General features: G+C 39.1%; 1 protein-coding gene across 2 annotated transcripts; it reads right to left on the bottom strand.

Moving 5' to 3' along the window:
* Positions 1–1,963: 1,963 nt before the first annotated feature.
* LOC149317015 (ribonuclease P protein subunit p40-like) lies at positions 1,964–13,774 on the bottom strand. 2 transcript variants are annotated; one of them, XM_089518800.1, is made up of 8 exons: positions 13,617–13,774; positions 12,707–12,851; positions 11,168–11,236; positions 10,868–10,963; positions 8,585–8,710; positions 7,316–7,514; positions 7,001–7,135; positions 1,964–2,188 (listed from the first exon to the last, which is right to left on the bottom strand). In XM_089518800.1, coding segments are annotated over exons 1-8 (897 nt in total). In that variant the 5' UTR covers positions 13,743–13,774; the 3' UTR covers positions 1,964–2,187. The 2 variants fall into 2 exon arrangements, with proteins under 2 accessions (XP_089374926.1, XP_089374925.1); XM_089518799.1 differs by lacking the exon at positions 1,964–2,188 and adding an exon at positions 4,762–5,113.
* Positions 13,775–19,536: the final 5,762 nt, after the last annotated feature.

The raw sequence follows: 19,536 nt of genomic DNA on the forward strand, positions 1-19,536 counted from the left end.
TTACAAGTGTATGACATTCCAAGGCATGGTGTACTATGTAGTTAAAAAGTAAAAAAAAAGGTAAAGGTAGTCCCCTTGACATGAATGTCTAGTCGTAACCGACTGTAGGGGCGGTGCTCATCTCCGTTACTAAGCCAAAGAGCCAGCATTGTCTGAAGACAACTCCAGTGGCCATGTGGCCAACATGACTGCACTGAATGCTGTTGCCTTCCCACTGAAGTGGTACCTACAGTATTTATCTACTTGCATTTGCATTCTTTCAAACTGCTAGGCTGGCAGAAGGTGGGACTACTGACAGAAGCTCACCCCATCATGCAGCACCTGGGCCTCAAACTGCCAACCTGCTGATCATCAGAATTGGTGTCTTAACCACTAAGCCACTGCAAGGTGTTAAATTAGTATTTCTGTATGAATATACGAATCCCATACATTTATTTCCCATGCCTACTGGTAACAGACACTAACTTACATTATCATGATGGCACACAAAGACAGCAACAGACTGGACTGTATGCAACACTGAAACTATTTAGGACTCCAGAACATATGAAAACCAAGAACATATGAACACCCCCCCCCCCCCCCAGATCCTTGGGAAATCAGCATCTATTTGCTGATCTAACATGTACTTTTCACTCTGAGAGAAGTTCATTTTCTGAAGCAAAGGTATTCAAATAGTTTTCTGTACTCAGCTCCGTGAGGGTATATTGCAAGGTCATTTCAGAAATGAGAGCCATGTGGCAGCCTTTAATGGCATGGTGCCTGTACTAAATGGAGAACCAGCATTCAAGCATTCAGCTTTAGTCTTTGACCAAGACATTATCACTGTTGTGCAGTTGCTTCAAAATTGGAGGTGCCCAAAAGTGGCAAGAGATTATAGCGGTAACTGTAGGAGTCCAAATCACCTGAAGTGGATTTTCCTAGTGATCAGGCTTCAAAAATATGAAGGCATGAAAGAGAGTTTGGAGTTTAAACCAAGCAACTACATAAATGTGTACCCACTGTAACTCTCACTTTACTCTCTAGTCATAACACAGCTATATTGTCACCTATGATAAGCTAGTAGATTGCACTTTTGTCAGCATCAGCACTATACAGTGGGAACTCTTAATGGAAAGGTTCCAGTCTCCATAGAGTTAAAAAAAAAAGGTAGGATGAAAATTTGGGGTTCATCTGCTTTGGAGAAGTCCTTCTTGAAAGAAAAGTATTTGTTGCTACAATACACTCTCAGAGGTCCTTGATTTTTTTTTTAATTTACTGAAATTAGATTTCATCCTTTGCCTTGTGTTAGTGAGTTTGTAGAAAAGGATCGATGGATGGAAAACTGGAAAAGAAACAGTGCTAGATTATGCCACTAAGGGAAAGAAAGAAGCATAATCCTTTGGCCAGGGCACCTTACAAACCATTCCAGAAAAGCTAATTACAACAGCAGGTGCCAGATTCAGAGCACAGTTGGCACTGTGTTCAGAGGATATAATTATAAATAAAGCACAGCATTTCAGACCATGATGAGGCTTTCAAGAGTGTGGTGGTATGTATCTAATTCATAATTTAAATCCTCTCAAATGCTTTTAGATCCACATGCCTTCAACAACCATCTTCCTTTAAGTGCTCAGTATCTTTTCAATTTAAGATGATTTAAAGGATCCCTCACAGGTCTGTTGTGTGTGCTATAAGGTTGTCTTCTAGCCATTTTACAAATACTGTAATCAGGTAGAACCTGCTAGTTAACCTACAATCAGTTAGTGAGCACCAGGTAATGTAAATCTCTATTTGCTTTTAATTTATGTATACGATTTGCTGGTTTCATTTACTATAATGCTGGCAATTCAAAGGAATTGATGGGTATATTTCAAGTGAGAAATGTACCTCTCTTCCACAAAACTCTAGCAGATAGTGACAGCATTTCATCCTTCAGCCCCACATATAAGAGGTGTTAAATACAACATTTTTAAAAGTCCAGTGGAATGATTTGAGGAAAAGTATTTGCTGGTATTCTTCTCAGGTTTGAAGTGTGCATGTTTCTCAAGAGAGGCAGCAAACAGCTGTACAGATTAAAATGGTTTATAAAGGATTTAAAAGATTCCATTTTAGCTCTGTTGTTTTCTGTGGCGCTCTGCCAGAAATATGTCCAACTCCACCTCTCTACGCCTTCTTCCTTCTCAAATATTTTTAATGCGGCTTATTTCTGTATCAGAAATTAGAAAGGTTAACATTTAAGTACCCACAAAGCTCAAGATCAATTAGATCCATCAAGTGTACAGAAACAAAGCATTTATCTATACAGAGATCAACAGCATCACACCTAGGCCAAGTTGTTAGTGCCAACATGGACTATGCTAGCATGCCAGGCAGCTGTGGCAAGTGCTAGTCTGAAAACATCACACATTTAGAATTGGCAACTATTTTAGGTTCACAAAATGACATGTCTGGATCCCAGATAAAACTTTGTTGTCATCTCTGTTGTCATGTTCCAGCTGGGCCATAGATGGAAATACTGTTATCAGAGATTATGTAGATAATCCTGCCGTAGAGGTTGGCGGATGCTGCAAAGATATGCAGAGACAATGGCCCCTATGCTCAGCCCATCAGAACCCCATGGACCCTAGTAATTTGAGAACTGGAGCTCTGCTCCTAGAAAGTCAATACTTGTTGGTCTAGGAAGGCAGAAAAAAACCATGCACCTTCTAGAAATAAATTGGTTAAGATGTGCCTGTGTCTATAATTGCCCAGAGCTAATGTGTAGCCTTGTTCTTTTTGCATCAAATAATTATATGTAAACAGTAAAGTGAAAGAGAAGTCTTTGCTGTAAAATGACTTTACAAAGAATGCTCCCCATTCTTCATTGAGTCTAAAGTCCATGCATACACACATATACATTAATTTGAGGGCTCCATATTACAGTAATTTGGAAACTTTGAAAACACACCTGACCAGTATTAGAATTAGTTCTTAAAAGCACTTCCTTTGTAAAACTTTGTAAGACTGTGTTTACAGAGTATATCACCTTTTTAAAAATGTGCTGATTTTTTAGAATTATAAATACTGATAGAGGAATACTAAGGGCATAATTAGGGGTATTATGTATTGCACACTGTACAATAAACAAAATCTTTTCAGGAATGCATATTTGCCTGCTTTAGAGCTGCTACTATATTCATGCCTAATTGAATAAAGGTATAATCCTTCCCCTGATTCTACCATCATTCTTAGAGCAAATTTATTAAATACATGGCATCATCCACAGCTGCGTTAACTTCCTTCCTGTCTGGCTTCAACTTGACTGGCAAGCAAGGATCAAGATCCTAGCATAGCAATTAAGGGAGAGACTTGTAGAGCAGTTCCAGCTGCATTGATCTTAGCAGGCCCAACTGATCAAGTCTTTGTTGCAGCTGAGCGACTTATTTTGTGTAGGTAGCTAAAGACCTTTCTTGCAAAGTGCAATATTCAAGGGAGGTACATATCCAACTGTTGAATCCAGTGTTCCTCAGGATTCTTCTCAGTATGTATGCTTCTCAGTAAGCTGAAATGTGGCAGACTAGCTGGTCTGAATCTGTTTTTTTAATATTTCAAGGATAGTACTGAACCATGATTTGAAGCTGGTCAAAAATCCTGACTTATTTCCCACACAGTAGCTATTGTTTCCTGGTTTGCTTCCAATAATGTATCTTTACCAATTAACCTAGCAAAAGTTTGTCAGGTTATTTCACAGGTGGCTTTCAGCTACAAGGCCTCAGCATGTTGCCATATCTTTTGCCCAAAATTATTATTCTCCCAAAAGTGTAGTGATATGGCATTACTGCTGTGATACTAACTCCCCCCAACCTACTACAACGAGCGTTAGCTGTATGGGAAGAAGGAGGTCCATTAAGTGGCCAACTGGAGCGCAGATTAGTCAGTATACTTAACTAAATAGATTATACAGGATTCTAGCCATAATCTGCTGGTTGAGTCCTAAATCCTATATAGTCGTACCTTCTCTAAGTACAATGACAACTAGATTCTTATGCAATGCTCACAAGCAGGACAGAAGATGAATAAGATGCACCTCCTTTCTGTTTTCCAGAAACATATTCAGAGGGATACTGCACTGGATACCAGAGGTAATATACTGTATAGCCTTATCCTCTATGAATTTGTAAAATCCCTTTTGAAGCCATCCATATCGGCAGATATAAGTACTTATTGTGTTAGTGAATTCCATAGTCTAATTATGCACTGTGTAACTAAAAAGAAGTACTTGTTGGTCTTAATTCAGCTTCTGAAGTTTATCTTGGGAGTCAACATTATGAGACAGACTGTGTTTCTCTCTATTCAATTTCTCCACGCATAATTCATAAATCTTTGTTATGGCTCCTCTTATTCTCCTTTCTTCTAAGCTAAAAAATCCCAAATGTTATAACTCATAGAGCTATTCTAGCCCATGATCATTTTTGTTGCCTTTTCTATACTCTTGACACTGAGTATCAGGCTTAATCTAATGCAGTGACAAGAACTATACACAATATTCCAAATATGATATTCCAAGTACTCACATCATGAATTTGTAGAAAGGCAGTATGATAGACAGTTCTTTTTTAAAATTCTATTTCTAATTATGCCCAGTGTGAAATGTGTCTTTTGCTTTCAAATACAGTACACACAAAACAAACAAACAAACAAAAAGAGCTGCATAGCAGGGCCATGGTTTCATGGAGCTGCCATCACTCTGAAAACATGTTCTTTTGCAGTCTTAGTTTATTACTCTACCATATAATTTTCAAAAATATAAAAAACCTTATGCACACAACTTTTAAGATCAGTTTTCAAACACCATTATATCAACATTTTTCTTAAGTTATATTTGGGTCAGACAGGTAGTAAATATCTCATAGCCTACTTAATATAACATCTTTTAATGGTTTCAATGTCAATTATTTAAGGACAATCATCATATGCTCCTACTGCCATTTGAATCCAGTAATCCAAGCTCCTAAAAATTACAAAGTTGTATAAATTCTCTCCCCCCTTTAGGAAGCTATGTTCACTTTCTCTCCAGGAAACAGGGCTGTCAGCAAAGCCATGCACAGTAAGAGTAACCCAGTGAGCCAGCTTTGGTTCTTGAAAATAACAACTGCAGAAAGACACAGAGAAGCATGGTTAGTGAATACTACGTAGCTTTGCAACAGATGTTAAAGTCAAGCAGCTTGATCCTATACATACTTACTGAAATATAAGCCTTACAGATATGCTAATATACAAAAGTCTTCATTCAAAAGCATGTACATAGTCACATTTAGAACCCACTGAAATCAATATGAAAACTTAAGCTAAGTGTGACTAACTCATTCATCTCAGTCACACAAAAACAGCTGCAATAATAAATGTGTTCTCTGGGTACAAAGACAGAAAGTGTCCCTTATGAATGCACAGAGATGGAGAATAACGAAGGTTGGGTCTGGATATTTGGTATTCATTTGCCATATAGGAAAAAGGACTTTCTTGTTAATAAACCAAAATCATAATTTTTGATTAACAGTAATAGATACAGAAACTACCCGGATTTATAAAGTTGCTTTATAAGTTATGAAGGGTTTTATACATTACTGTACAATGCTTAATTAACATGGTAGTCCTGTTTTGTTACTCAAATAAGGAATTAATTTTTAAAAAGAAGCAAAATACCATTTTAAAAAACTCATAAGGATATAGTAATATTCTCTTGCTCTAGCTAAACCTTTGTCACTTCTACTGACCACAGGACTATATGGGATCTGAAGCACAGTAGCTCAGTTCAGAAAAAAATCAGTACAATAACTGCATCAGATACAGAGCATAGATGTCAAGAAAATAATCTGTAAGTAAAGTGTTCCAGTTTAAGTTAAACATTTGGAATAAAAGTGCAGAACTTTAGCCAATCTAAACCACATTGACGTCAGTGGAAGAAGTACACAGTTAAATCTTTCTGATTTAAAATCAATTGGTCCTAAGAGAGTTTAACTTCTTTTGGTCTGTCCAGTTATTCACTGTATGGTAGTAATAATGTGAAATCAACTACTAAAGAGTTCTGGGCTAATAGTTTGCAGTATTATTATAAAAAAGACATAAATTCATTACTACACAAAAATTGTATCAAATATACAATAAAAAGAGAAACTGTATTCCAAACCCCCCAAATTACATCAAATCAAAATGTGAGGCTTGTACTAAGAGGACCCAAGGCACATCCTTCCTCAACAAGGGAGCTCACACATATTTGGATCTGGATATTATCTTTCAGCCTAACCTACCTCATCGATTCTAGTGAGGATAAAATGATGATCAGAGAAAAGGAAATGATGATCAGAAGGAAAAGAACAACAAATACTGCTTTGACATAGCTGAGATATAAAAGCAGGACATAAAAGGGAATAAATCAGTTCCACTCAGAATCCAAATGCCACCAGGCATTTAACCCTCGTGGCGCATTGGCTTAATGCCTGTACTGCAGCCACTCAGTCACAAACCACAAGGTTGTGAGTTCAATACCAACCAGGAGCTCAGGGTTGACTCAGCCTTACATCCTTCCGAGGTTGCTAAAATGAGTACCCAGCTCGTTGGGGCAATTAGCTTACAGTTGTAAACCACTTAGGGAATACTTAAGTGCACTGATAAGCAGTATAGAAATGTACTTGCTATTGCTTTTGCTGTGAGAACAAACAAGAAGTATACAATCCTTCTTCCTTCTAGAACCTCTCACATGCCGTAAAGACTTTAGAAACCTGTTCCAGAAGGCTGAGAAGCCCTTTGGAGTTTTCTCTTCAGTAGCAAAGGTAGGAATGGGAAGGGCTGAAAATATTGAGACTATTGCCCATTGGTATGTCATATTTAGGCCACATATAAACAAATGTGCAATAGAACCCTATACATGTTTCCACAGAATGTTCAATAAGTTTATGCGCTGTGTTTAAGTATTATTGCAGCTTCAATCACCAAACATTGCTACAAAATGCTGAGTCAGCCTCTATGACAAATCACTTACCATATTTGTTCCAATAAGTGAATTATCTTCTCTGGAAGTATAAATCCAGTTATTGTACACAACAAAGCTTGATCAACCAGTGTGCTTGGCTGAGGACATGAATAGGTTGATAAGAAACTAGAGGATGTGTTTTCTCTGCAAAGAGATAATATTAGACACTCAGAATGATTATTAACATTTTACCATACAGCTTTAAAAATCACTGCACCAGGCAACAAGATTTCTATCACATATGCACACACATAGACAGACAAATGGCACAACCAGTATAAAGCTAAGTGATGCTATATATTTAAGTATAAGATAGATACTTACAAACCAACATGAGTGAAAACGGCACCAAGCCACTGGAAAAAATCCTGCGCACTGCATGCTGCTTCTGGCTCTCCTTGCAGGCTATTATTCTCCAGTACTGGACACTGCACATTTCTTAATCTGCTGAATGTTATTTTTGGCTGATAGGCTTTCACTTCGTTTTTGGAGAAATATGACTTCAAACTTAATTCTTCTGAACCTTTAAAAAAAAGTCATGTTTTTAAAAGGACCATCAAAAACAAGGTTTTGTTTCTAAGTACTTTAATTCTTTTATAATTGTATGTGAAATAGATAGATTTGATGAAAAACTGCACAACAATAAAATCTATTTGCAAATGGTTTATCGATGTCAGCAGAGGAAATTGTGTGGCTTTCCAGACATGATTGGGATTATGATTTCTGACAGTCCTGGCTGGCAGAGCCAGCAACATGGAATGCTAGGAGTTGCAGTCTAACAGCATTTGAAGAAACACACAATTCCCACCCCTGATCTATGCTCTCCCGAAAACCTATGAATTCCTACCCTATCCTCCTCCTGGTTCACCAAGCTGTGGCATTCCTTTTAAGAAACAAAAGTAGTGATATTTTCAGATATTTTTATTTAGAGCTAGAGGATGCTCTCAATGAGGTGCTTTTACAGAATGTATATGATCATTATTACAGGTTTAAACAGAATGAAATATAACTTTGATAGGGAACGTATTTACAAAATGTTCACTACATGAAAGAAAAAAATAAAGGGTGGGGGAATCCAAGAACCCATCTGAATAAGTGGAAATTAAGTGCAAAATGTATTTAAATGTACTCCATGTGTCATCCATCCTTTTCAAAAATAACGATATCAAAAAGATGACTTGTAGAATAAAAGACATGATAAAAGATTCCATTTGAATACTCTTACTAATTTTAAAAATAAATCTAAGCTTATTAATCTGTTGCATTCTCAAAACTAGTCAGTGTTTTTGGCTATATGTAACCCCACTTAAAAAATAGTGGTATATGCACTATCATACCAGCATTCCTCTTAACAAAGAATAATCCTACCCCCAAAGGAAGACATGCCTTTCCCAAATCAAGTTATGTCATATTTTTTAACAAACATATATAAAGCGACCACTCTTCACAGATGCTTTCTGGAGGGAGGTGTTAGCATAAGCTTCCAGGTGATAAACACAATTAAAATACTGTACATGAAAACAGTATGTGAAACAGAATGATATCTGATTTCATGTCTTTTACAGTGCCTTTTCATGATCAGCTCACCATTACCTGTGTAGTGCCAAGCCAATAAGAAATCAAACTCTAGCGGCATTTTTTCTTTCAAGGCCCAGATCACTCTATTACGTTTCTTGCTATCAGGATCGAAGGCTGAATCAGTTAGGTCAACAGTAATAACTATTTAAGAGAAAAAGACAAATATTGATGGAAGCAAGTTACTTGGATAACTAAAATATGTTCTTTTTATTTAAAAAAACACTACAACTTTAATTATTGTTATACATGTGATCAAAAATATTAACATTGCATACAGCAGGAATATTATTTACAATATTTACAGACTGCTATCCACTGTTTGCAATTTACAAATCAAAAATACAAATCGAAAACATTCATAAAGTCCACAAAAAACCTAAACAAAACATTTTAAATTTCCTGGATAAAACCACAGTGAGAACTGCCTAATTTCTCCAAATCCCTGACCAAATCAAGATACTTTCACTGGACTACAAAAGAACATGTATAAAAGCCTTACTCAACTACTGAACCACCACTGCTCTTGGAAGATTATTGTTTTATCTCCCTGAAGGAAAGAATCTAGAACAATGCCTCACTAATAGAACCTACAGCTCTAGCATCATTACATGAGTATGAGGAATACATGATATTCCTTGAGATATTTGGGGCACAGGTTATTCATGGCATTAAAATTCTAAATCTGCACCACAGACTGACCTCTGAACAAGCTGGTAGAAGTTCATATAATAATTACTTGTCCCAGTAGGTGGGAACGACTAGCCTAGTACTCTGCATCAAAACAGATAACCAACCAGATGAACAGAGTGTGATGGGCACTGTAGCATGAAGGATGATGCATTTGTGATGTAATGTGGAGGCTGTACAGTAGTGTCTTATGTTAATATGGTAAAAAGAAACAGGAGCTTTATAGTAACAAGGAATAATATAGGGATCGCTGAGAGGTTGTGTGAATTTGCATGTAACAGAAGATTACCTAAGAAAATAGGAGGAAAGGAATGGTTAATATGGTATGACAAAGGAGAGTCAGACTACAAATTAGGTAGTTGAGAAGGACTGTTGTGTTAGTGAGAAAAGGAATATGTGGGAGAGTGAGAGTTTTGTGTTGACTGGGAGCAAGAGTAAACAATACTATAGAACCAAATTATAATCCAGAAGTGTATAATAATATATTATGTAAAAATGGTGAGTACTTTTATTCACTGCAACTGAATATTATGAGGAGACTCGTGTAACTTATTATATACTCGACTAAAAGTTGACTTTATGTATAAGTCGATGGCAGGTTTTGGGACCAAAATTGTGGATTTTGATATGACCTGTGGATAAGTCAAGGCTAAAATTTAGGGGACTATAACAAAGGATGTAAAGGACAAAGCAAAGGAAAATGATAACAAATAACGTACAAAATTCCAACAAACAGAACTGTTTGTGTTCACCCTAAAGGCTGGATGGATGAGAGAATGGGGGGAGAGGCCAATGCTTCCAGGACAGATTATGCTCTTGCCTTTCACCAGAGAATGGTTCCTTTTTTAAATAAGAGGTCAGAACAGTACTTACATTGAGCCATGTATAAGTCGACTCAGGGTTTTTGGGTCAATCTTTTTGACCTAAATTTCTAGAATTATACATGAGTATATATACAGTATGTAATAAATAAAATATACTCTGATTTGCATCAACCTTGCCTAGTACTTGTTCACTTGTTGTGTGTCTTCAACTTGTTTCCAACTTATGGCAGCCCTAACCATAGGATTTTCTTGGCAAGATTTGTTCAGAGGGGGTTTTCTCTGAGAGTGAGAGAGTGTGACTTGCCCAAGTTCACCTAAGTGGGTTTCTATGCCTGAGCAGGGATTTGAACCCTGGTCTCCAGATATACTCCGACGCTCCAACCACTATACCATGATGGCTCTTCCTTTCTCAATGCCGATAAGAATATAGTATGCTTTTGTTCACATAAGGAGAAGATTATGGACTCGAGGAAAGGTCCTGGTAGCAACACACTACTGAAAGGAAACTTTGAAGGTGAAAGGAGTGGTGAAAAAAACCCTGCACTGACTCCCTAAAGGAGAAAAGGAAATAAAGTATAAGAGCAGTAATCACAACTTGAGGTCAAGGGCAGGCTGAATCAGGGAAACTTTTCATTTGCAGGAGGCTACACTATTTATTTCAAGCTGAACTCAACTCAAGTTCCAGATCTCAAAAGTTCAGGATAGGCTACACTGCATTTAAAAAAACATATCAAGGAAGTAGGAAGAAAAGAACAGTGATTCATATGCCATTCATGTGAATACTCACTGTATCTCACTGGTTTTTTAGAAGAATAAAGAGAAGGACAGCCTTGTAGTCCAAGTTCTTCATATGTGTCCTTGTCCACTGATATAATTAGTTTGCCTATGGGGGAAAATATTTAAAATAACAATATTTTCAGTGCAACATAATTATATGAACTGAACTCTTTCCGCCCCTCTCTGTCATGCTTGCCTTCCTGTCCTGCTGCTTTCAGGAACCATTGGCTAGTCCTGCTGAATTCAAGGACTGGTATTCTAGAATTGTAACATTTATAAAAGATTAAAGACTTTGAACAGAATTTCTTACCTGTTGGTAGCAGAGCAGCAGTATTGTCTTGGTCAATCCTTGTATTATATGTAAGAGCGTAACATGAACCTAAAACACAAAGTTGACATATCTTTCTTGAGGCAGAGGAAGTAAAACTACACTGGAAGTATTTTCAAAGGGGTTTCTTCACCCTGATTAAGTTGTCTGTTTATTAATGATTATATCCTATTAGAAACCTCTTCAAGGTGGCTATTATCAGGACAGTTTCTGACACTAGTTCACTTAAGTTTGATTTCCCTTAAGAGGATATGCCTCAGGTTTATTTCCTATAAAATTACTGTTGTAGGAAAACAATATACATAAGAATGCTATTGTTACTTCTCCAAACATCACAAGACAGACTACAGTGGGCCTTTGGTTATCTGCTTGGGTTTGGTTCTAGGACCCTGGATATACAGTGGTACCCCGGGATACGAATTGATCGCGTTACGAAATTTCCGGGGTACGAAAAAGTTAGATTGAAAAAAACTGTTCCGGGTTACGAAAGATTTTTCGGGTTACGAAATTCATTTCGGCGCGAAATTCAAATCCGAAGCGCGGCTAGCGGCTTTCCAGCGCTAACGGAAAGCCTTTTCGGGTTGCGAAATGTATCGGGTTACGAACGGTGCCGCGGAACGAATTAATTTCGTAACCCGAGGTAGCACTGTAGTCCCATTATATACAATGGCATAGTAAAATGGTGCCCCTTCCATAAAATGGCAAAATCAAGGCTTGCATTTTGAAATGTATGTTTTTAACAACATTTTCAAGCAGTGGATGCTTGAATACGTGGATAAAAAAAATCTGTGGATGTGGAGGGCTGACTGAAGTCACACAGTCTCACAATCTCCAACAGTCAGAAAACAATGGCTCAGTACAATTTAAAGTCAGTAAGCTTCTAGGCTTTATAAATGTTGGGTCCCAAGCATGCGGACTGATACAGTTGCTTAATTGCTGTACATTATTGTGTCTCTAATTAAATAAATCAGCAATCTTAGGCAGGCATTCAGGCAAATGCACTCCTTGAACTTCTTTGTGCATAATTTACATTATATGAAAAAGGATGTTTACTTTTTTTTAAATGTAAAAGAAAACCCACACATAATAGTTGTTTGTAATTAAGCTGCAAAATGTAATTGTGGGTAGGGATGGACTAAAACTTCCCAGTTTTCAACTTTGAAGGAAGAAATCCCTTTCCAGTTTCTGAAGCATTGTTCTTGAATACTCTTTTTACACTGCAGGTCTTCAGCTCCACTGAATATGACTCCAGAAAATCAACTGGGGTTTTCCCATAAATTGTGAAGGTAATGTCTCCAAGCATTAAATGTGATCTCAGATCACAGTGTTTCTGTGTTTTAGGACAAATACACTGTAGAGTAAAAAATGTTGGAGCTGTGGCCATGTTTTTGCTAGAAAGAAAACAAGGTGGAGAACTATAGATCTCTCCTATACACTGCTGTATTTGTCTTCCAAATCTTTCAGCATTTTTCCTTACGATAAATTACTTACAGTCATGAACACATTTCATTTCTCTCTTACCTTTCTTCACAAAGGTATCAATAAACTCCTCTGTTACTAGCTCATGAAGTGGCAATTTCTTCACCAGGTAGTATTCCCCAACATCTCCAACGGCGTTTTTTAGTACTTCTGGAAGTACTCCACATTCAGGGATCAACAAGGACACCTATTCAGAGAACATTGGGGTTAGTATAAGGTATTCTGCTCATCGATAAAACTGACTGTAAAAAACCTTTTTAAGACGCTCCTCTGAGAACATCCAGCTTTAAAAAATGCAAAATGTTTAAAATGAAATATCACATAGAATATTAGTGGATACCACAGACGAAAGCATCCTCTCTCCCAGACTCAAAGGGGTTCCATAATGGGTCTTCTGCCCTTATATGGACCTATATGGACCAGTCCACACAGCCTTCCCGCCTCCTATTTTTATTACCCCCTCTGCCCCATATCATCCTTAACGCCTGTTGCCTGAGGAGCTTCAAAAGCTCGCATCAGGTATTTTGTGCATTTTGTGTTAGCCCCATAAAGGCATTTTGGGTGTTACTGTGCATTCTGGATGTCATTGTACTTGTTATCACACAGTCCCTCAGAGGATGGCCATGGCAACCCCTCTCTGAAGGAACTTGCCAAGAAAACCCCATGGCAGGGTCGCCACACAACAACAACAACAACAACAACAACAACAACAGGGTTATCCCCAAACAAAAGTGTGAAGGGTGAAACAGTGGTCCAAAAAACACTTCAGGAATAAAAATCCACTTTGGGGACCACTTTAACTGCCCTGGCTCAGTGCTAGGGAATTCTGTGGGATATAAGTGTAGTTTTGTGTGAGGCATGTAGCCTTCTCTGCCACAATAAACTACAATTCCCAACATTCCCTAGGACTGAGTCAGGATGCCCCGCCCCCTCCCAGCCGCCTCGCGCTCACCTGGCAGTTGAAGGCGTGGCCTCGCACGTGCGCCGCGTGGCGGGAGCGCTCGTGCGTCACGTGGCTCCTCTCGCACACCAGCAGGTGGCGGGGAGACTCGCGGAGCCACCTCAGCGGCACGAACATGCTCTCTCTTCTTTTTTCCCCACGAGCGCGCGCCGGCCGCTGAGGGAGGAAGCACGAGCCGGCCAATGAGGGGAAGGAGGAGGCGGGACCTGGACGTCACTCATTCGCAAGCAGTGGGTGGGAGGGAAGGAAGCGAGCGGGGAGGGGCCAAGTGTACGCACGCGCGGTAGCTGCTGCTGGGGAAGCGCTTCCGCCAGTACCTCTGGCTGCCCTCACTTAAAGGGACTGGGAGGAGTGTAGTGTGTTGAACTGCTGTGGGATTCTGGGATTTGTAGTTTTGTGAGCCACATCCTCATAGGGGATGTGAGAGTAGGGTAAACCAGGCATTTTGAGCATGGCTAAGAAGCAGGGATTGGCATTTGTATGAGTGTTTCTTAGCTTTCCTGTGGTCAAGTCCTACATTTTTTCCCTTGGATGTCCTGCATTTTGCAGTGCCTTGTCCTCCTTGGCTGTTTCAGGACATCTCTGTGAGAGCTAAGCAGTGGATAGGAGGAAAACCCAGCCATTTGAGATGCAGTGCTGGAGAAGAGTGCTGAGGGTCCCATAGACAGACAAAAACACAAACAAATGGGTCCTCGAACAGATCAAACCACCACTCGCCCTGGAAACCAAGGTCCAAAACACGCTGCAGAAATAACCCAGTTTGAGACCGCTTTAACTGCCCTGGCTGAGCGCTAGGGAATCCTGGGAAATGTAGCTTATTTGTGGCACCAGAGCTCGCTCTCTCTCTGATGGCGAAAGCTAAATGTCTCACAAAACTACAGTTCCCAGGATTCCCAAGCTTTGTGCCAAGGCAGTTAAAACGGTCTCAAACTGGATTATTTCTGCAGTGTGTTCTGGGCCCAAGATGACAAAACTGAGGCTGTCGTACTTTGGCCACATCATGAGAAGGCATGAATCACTGAAAAAGGCATTGTTGTTGTTGTTATTATTATTAACACCTCGCCTTCCTCCCAGTACAGGGACTCAAGGCGGCTTACAACAATGCTAGGAAAGGTGGAGGCATATAGAAAGAGAGGAGGACCGAATGCTGGATGGATGGACTCTATAAAGGAGGCCACGGGTATGAATTTATAGGGCCTAAGTAGAGAAGTGGAAGACGGGGGTCCTGGAGATGTCTCATTCACAGGGTCGCCATGAGTCAGTGTTGATTTGAGGGCAGTTAATAACAACGAGAAGAAACCAGAGAGCGGCTTTGCCACAACAAGCTACAAATCCCAGGATTCCATAGTATTGAGCCACGGCAATTAAAGCGGCATCAAAGTCCATTAATTCTGCCATGTCGCAGCAGTCAATACTGCCACAGGATGTTGCCATGCCAATTAAAGTAGAAAATAGTACTACAATGTTGTGATGCGGAGTAGGTTATAAAGGCTTGCAATGAAAAAAACTTTTGATTTGTATTCAGACAAAGTGTTTTCAAAGTCTGTTAAAAGATTTTAACCCTCTTTCTTACTCTTTGCAGGATCATTTCATTCACTCATATATTCCGACATGGAAACGTTAAAGCGAGTTGTGAAGAAACTGTACATGATGGAGCAAATCTAAGGTCATTTTTTAAAAATTTAGAAAGTCAAATTCTTATAAAATTAGCATAACAATAACAACGACATTTATTTATAACACCCTTTTTACCAAAGGGTGGAACATCTGACACATATAATCAGTAGACGATAAACTATAACACTGTAATATAGTATATTTTTTAAAAAATAAACTTTAAAAAAAGGTTTTGTGACCCTCAATTTTGTAGGCTTTTGTTATCCACTCCATTGGAGGTACCTGTGGGCCAAAAATGAAGGCTGTGGATGACCAGAAAGAAGGATTTCTGGCTAATGCTGTGGGCAGAACATATTTTATGAAGGTGGAAGGTATCATCCATTTGGGAGACTGCTTGGAAACCAAAGCTGCCTTTAGTATAAGTTATTGTTGCTAACTTCCACCACGTTGGCCTTGATTTATGGTCACCCAATGAATAACAGACCTCCAAGATCTCCTGTCATTAACAGCCCTACTCAGATCTTCCTTGACTGAATCAATCAGTCTTCCTCTTTCCTACTGCCTTCCACTTTACTGAGCATTTTGGTCTTTTCTAATGAGTCTTGTCATCACGATATGTCCAACGTACGACAGGCTCAGGTTGATCATTTTGGCTTCTAGGGAGTTTATCAAACAGGACAGATCCCATGCAGAAACTTGATTTAAAGTGAAAAAAATCCCGCAAAAGCGGGTTGTTTTTCACATGAAGTTCAAGGTTAACCCGAACAGACATTGGAAATGACCCGCAAAAGCGGGTAGTTTTTCAGACGACATTTACTTCGATAAGAAATAACGTGACATTAATCCAAATGCAAATCCTGTTTTTGCACGGTATTTAACCAATTTGCCTCCACTTTGCCTCCGTGTGATAAAGTCCTAGGGAAAAGTGAAGCTTGATTTGTTCCAGGGCCCATTTATTTGTATTTTTGGTAGTCAAATGTATTCACAGAACTCTTCCTTGAGAACCACATTTCAGATGGGTTGAATAATTAGTCCTGTACCATTCCCAAAGTGTTGATCTAAACTAGTGGCAGTCTTTGTTTTTCAGGAGTACTACCACAAAATATATCACCCTTCCAAATTTAGTTTGAATAGTCACCAGTATTCTTTATTATTGCCATTAATGTGCTTTCAAATAGTTTCTGACATATAGACTGTGTATGTGCTGTCAACTTATGCCAACCTTATCAATTTCATGGGAGTTTCTTAGCCAAGAAATACTCAGGTAGTTTTGCCAGTTCCTTCCTCTAAAATATAGCCTGCAGCACCTGGCATTCATTTGCGGTCTCCCATCCCAGTACTAACCAGGGCTGATCATGCTTAGCCTCCAAGATCAGAAAGGAGCTAGCGCCTTTAGGGTTATGGTAGCGAACCTATGGTACATGTGCCCTCTCAGGCACGCAAAGCCATTTCTGAGGGCAAGCAGAACGTGAGAAGAGGAGGAACAGAGACAGCTAAAGGTTTGGGAGGGCAGGGAAGAGGACCTGTTCCCTCCACCCTCCCATGTCTTTAGTTGTCTTTGGGGAAGTCCTGCCCCCAGAAGGCAGAAGTCCTGGCAAAAGTTATTGAGGAAGAACACACAAACCAGGAGAAGTTACAGCAGTTTGCTCTTGTCTGAATGCACCAAGAAGGGCCAAATTCTGGCTCCTCTTCACATCTTCCACCTGCTAAAATAACAGTGCAAGCTATTTTTGCACTTTGAACACACTTCACCATAAGTAAGCAAGAGACAAAGAAGAAAATGAGATGAAGAAAGATAAACTGGGTAATTTAAAAACCAGTTGAAATAATAGGATGACAGAAGATTAAGTGGGTCTGTTCCTGCCAAACAGGGACAGGTGGACAGTATGTACACAGAATCGAAGGATTCTTAGCCCAAGAACTGGTTTTGACTACCAGAACTCTCATTTTGTTGCTGCTTATTATTCAACATTTCAGAAAACCTTGCCAGTCTGCTGCAACCATCCAGATCTACCTTCTGCTGATCTCTGCTGACAGCATGTTTCTGATTCTAAATACCATGTCAGAAAATAGTAGTCATCTGACAACATGGAGCTGTTCACTTCTTTTCTTAGCATGCTAAGGATCTGTTACTTTGAAAAGAAAGCCAATGCAATTAAGATCTAGTACCTGGGTTTGCTCTCTTCCCATCCCTTTTCATTTTATTTCATGACTTTTAAATTGTGAGCCTGGGAACACAGATCATGTAATTACTGATCTTTGTAAAAGCCCTGGGAGCCTTTTACAGATGAAGAGCTGGTAAAAATGCTTCAGATAAATAAAACAAGGTGAAGGGACTAAGTGGTTGCATTTGGTGTTGAGTGCTGAAAATGCACGCATTATATTCATTGAATAGCCTCCAGTATGTAACTCTTTAAGCTTAACTTGTTTTGTAAAGATGGTGTGAATGAAAAACAAGTTGGTGCCATCATGATTATACAGAAGACCAAGAAGGATAAAAATATAACAAATCAATCAGTTGCCTTCCATTGTTTACACGACACTTTTTTTCTGAAGTGACATCTCTAATCAATGTTCCTTTTATACTCAGCTAATTGCTTGCTTGGGAGAACAAGGCGTTCCAGGCAACTGACTCTCCTGAATACCTCATGTTTGTGAATACCTGTTGAGGCAGGAATTTCCTAGTAACCGTTATGCATATTTTCACATATGTCAACCAAAGCATTTTCTTCCCCCTCATGGAACAGTCCAACAAAGGCTAGGGTAAGACTAGACAACCCCTAATTATTATCATTTCATCAGTTTCACATACACTACGTACAAAATGCATGGAATTTTACCTTTCACTCTTACAGCAATCTTGTGAAGAAGACAGTGTTGTCTGTTTTGAATACTTGCTTTAAGAGCATTCATTTAGGATTTAAGATAATAGGCTGTTTATTTATTCACATACAAATTGCCCTCCATCCACAGATTTTTTTATTCATATTCAAGCCACTGATGGTTGAATCCATGGAAAGACTCTGTGGATGGAGGGCCATTTGTCTGTGAATAAATAAATAAGCATATTCCCAAAAGGAAACCTTGCTTTTGCCACTTTATAATAAGGGATACTATTTTACAGTGCCATTATATTTAATGGGACTTAAGCATCCACGGATTTTGGTGTCTGTGGAGGGTCCTGGAACCAAAGTTCAGCACATACCAAGGTCCCACTCTATTTTTATCCAACCCTCTTATCATGAGCTTTCAGAGCAACAAACAGATAAAGCAATATAAATGATGCAGACAATTCCAAATCAAAACCAATGCATAATGTAAACAAGATAAAAATACATTAGCCAAGTCACTGCATGAATTGGGACTTGATCACACAAGCCTTTAAATCTCCTGTTAAATTTGGAGAATAGCACCTTTGGCAATACTCAATGCATAACGTCATAACCATTCTGTCACTTCTTCGCTCTTAAAGCACCCCTTTTCACTGGTGGGAAACACCCATCAATAAGGTCCCAAATGTGCTGCTCAAGTCCAGTAATTTCCTGCATGGCTGTTCAGATATTGGGTAGTCAAATGGGTAAGTGTCCACTCCTCCCTCCCTCTCCCCTTCCCTGTTCCAGAACAGGCTTTTTTGCATATCCCCCAGCCTGCCCAAGAAGGAATGGCTGTTTACTCACAAGGAGACAGTTATTCTTTCTTTGGCATGAAGGAGGAGGAAGAAGCAGAGAGGGCAGGGTTAAGGGAGAATGTGGAAGAGATCCAGTGGGGACCCTCAATGGTGCAAAAAAACCCATCGCATTATTCAGGAAAAGTGTATGTTTGGGGGGATTTTTAAATAATGTGATTGTGGCAAGACGGAAGTGGGACCGAGGCTCATGTGATAAAGTCCCAAGTCTATGAAGCATTATGCTTATAATTTATTTTGCTCAGTTAGTACAAAGGCGCTCCAAGATTGCTTTGCATAGGAAATACTTTATATACTCATGTATAAGTCTATAAGTTTAGGTCAAAATGTTGACCCAAAAAAGCTGAGTTGATTTATCCACGGGTCAATGTAAGTACTATACTTTCGCTCTTATTTTAAAAAGAACCATTCCCTGGTATGAGTATAATCTGCCCTGGAAGCTCTATCCTCCCTCTCCATCTGACCTTCCTCTCTCATCCATCTAGCCTTTATCTTGCCTTTTTGTTACCCAATAGACATTCACAACTTAAACTCATTTGCACAATGGCGTACCCAGTTAGAATTGACCAGCTCTTATATAATTCAAATGCGGAGTCATTAAGAAGATAG

Source organism: Sceloporus occidentalis, unplaced genomic scaffold (assembly GCF_023333645.1).
Source record: "Sceloporus occidentalis isolate IW3139 unplaced genomic scaffold, rSceOcc1.0.p SCAF_3, whole genome shotgun sequence".
NCBI classification, from domain to species: domain Eukaryota; kingdom Metazoa; phylum Chordata; class Lepidosauria; order Squamata; family Phrynosomatidae; genus Sceloporus; species Sceloporus occidentalis.

Coding starts and splice junctions, on each gene's coding strand:
- LOC149317015 (XM_089518799.1), bottom strand. CDS start 13,742: ATGTTCGTGCCGCTGAGGTGGCTCCGCGAGTCTCCCCGCCACCTGCTG. Junction 11,237..12,706: donor TGATACCTTTGTGAAGAAAG/GTAAGAGAGAAA, acceptor TTTGTGTTTTAG/GTTCATGTTACGCTCTTACA. Junction 7,515..8,584: donor ATTGGCTTGGCACTACACAG/GTAATGGTGAGC, acceptor TTTTTTTTAAAG/GTTCAGAAGAATTAAGTTTG.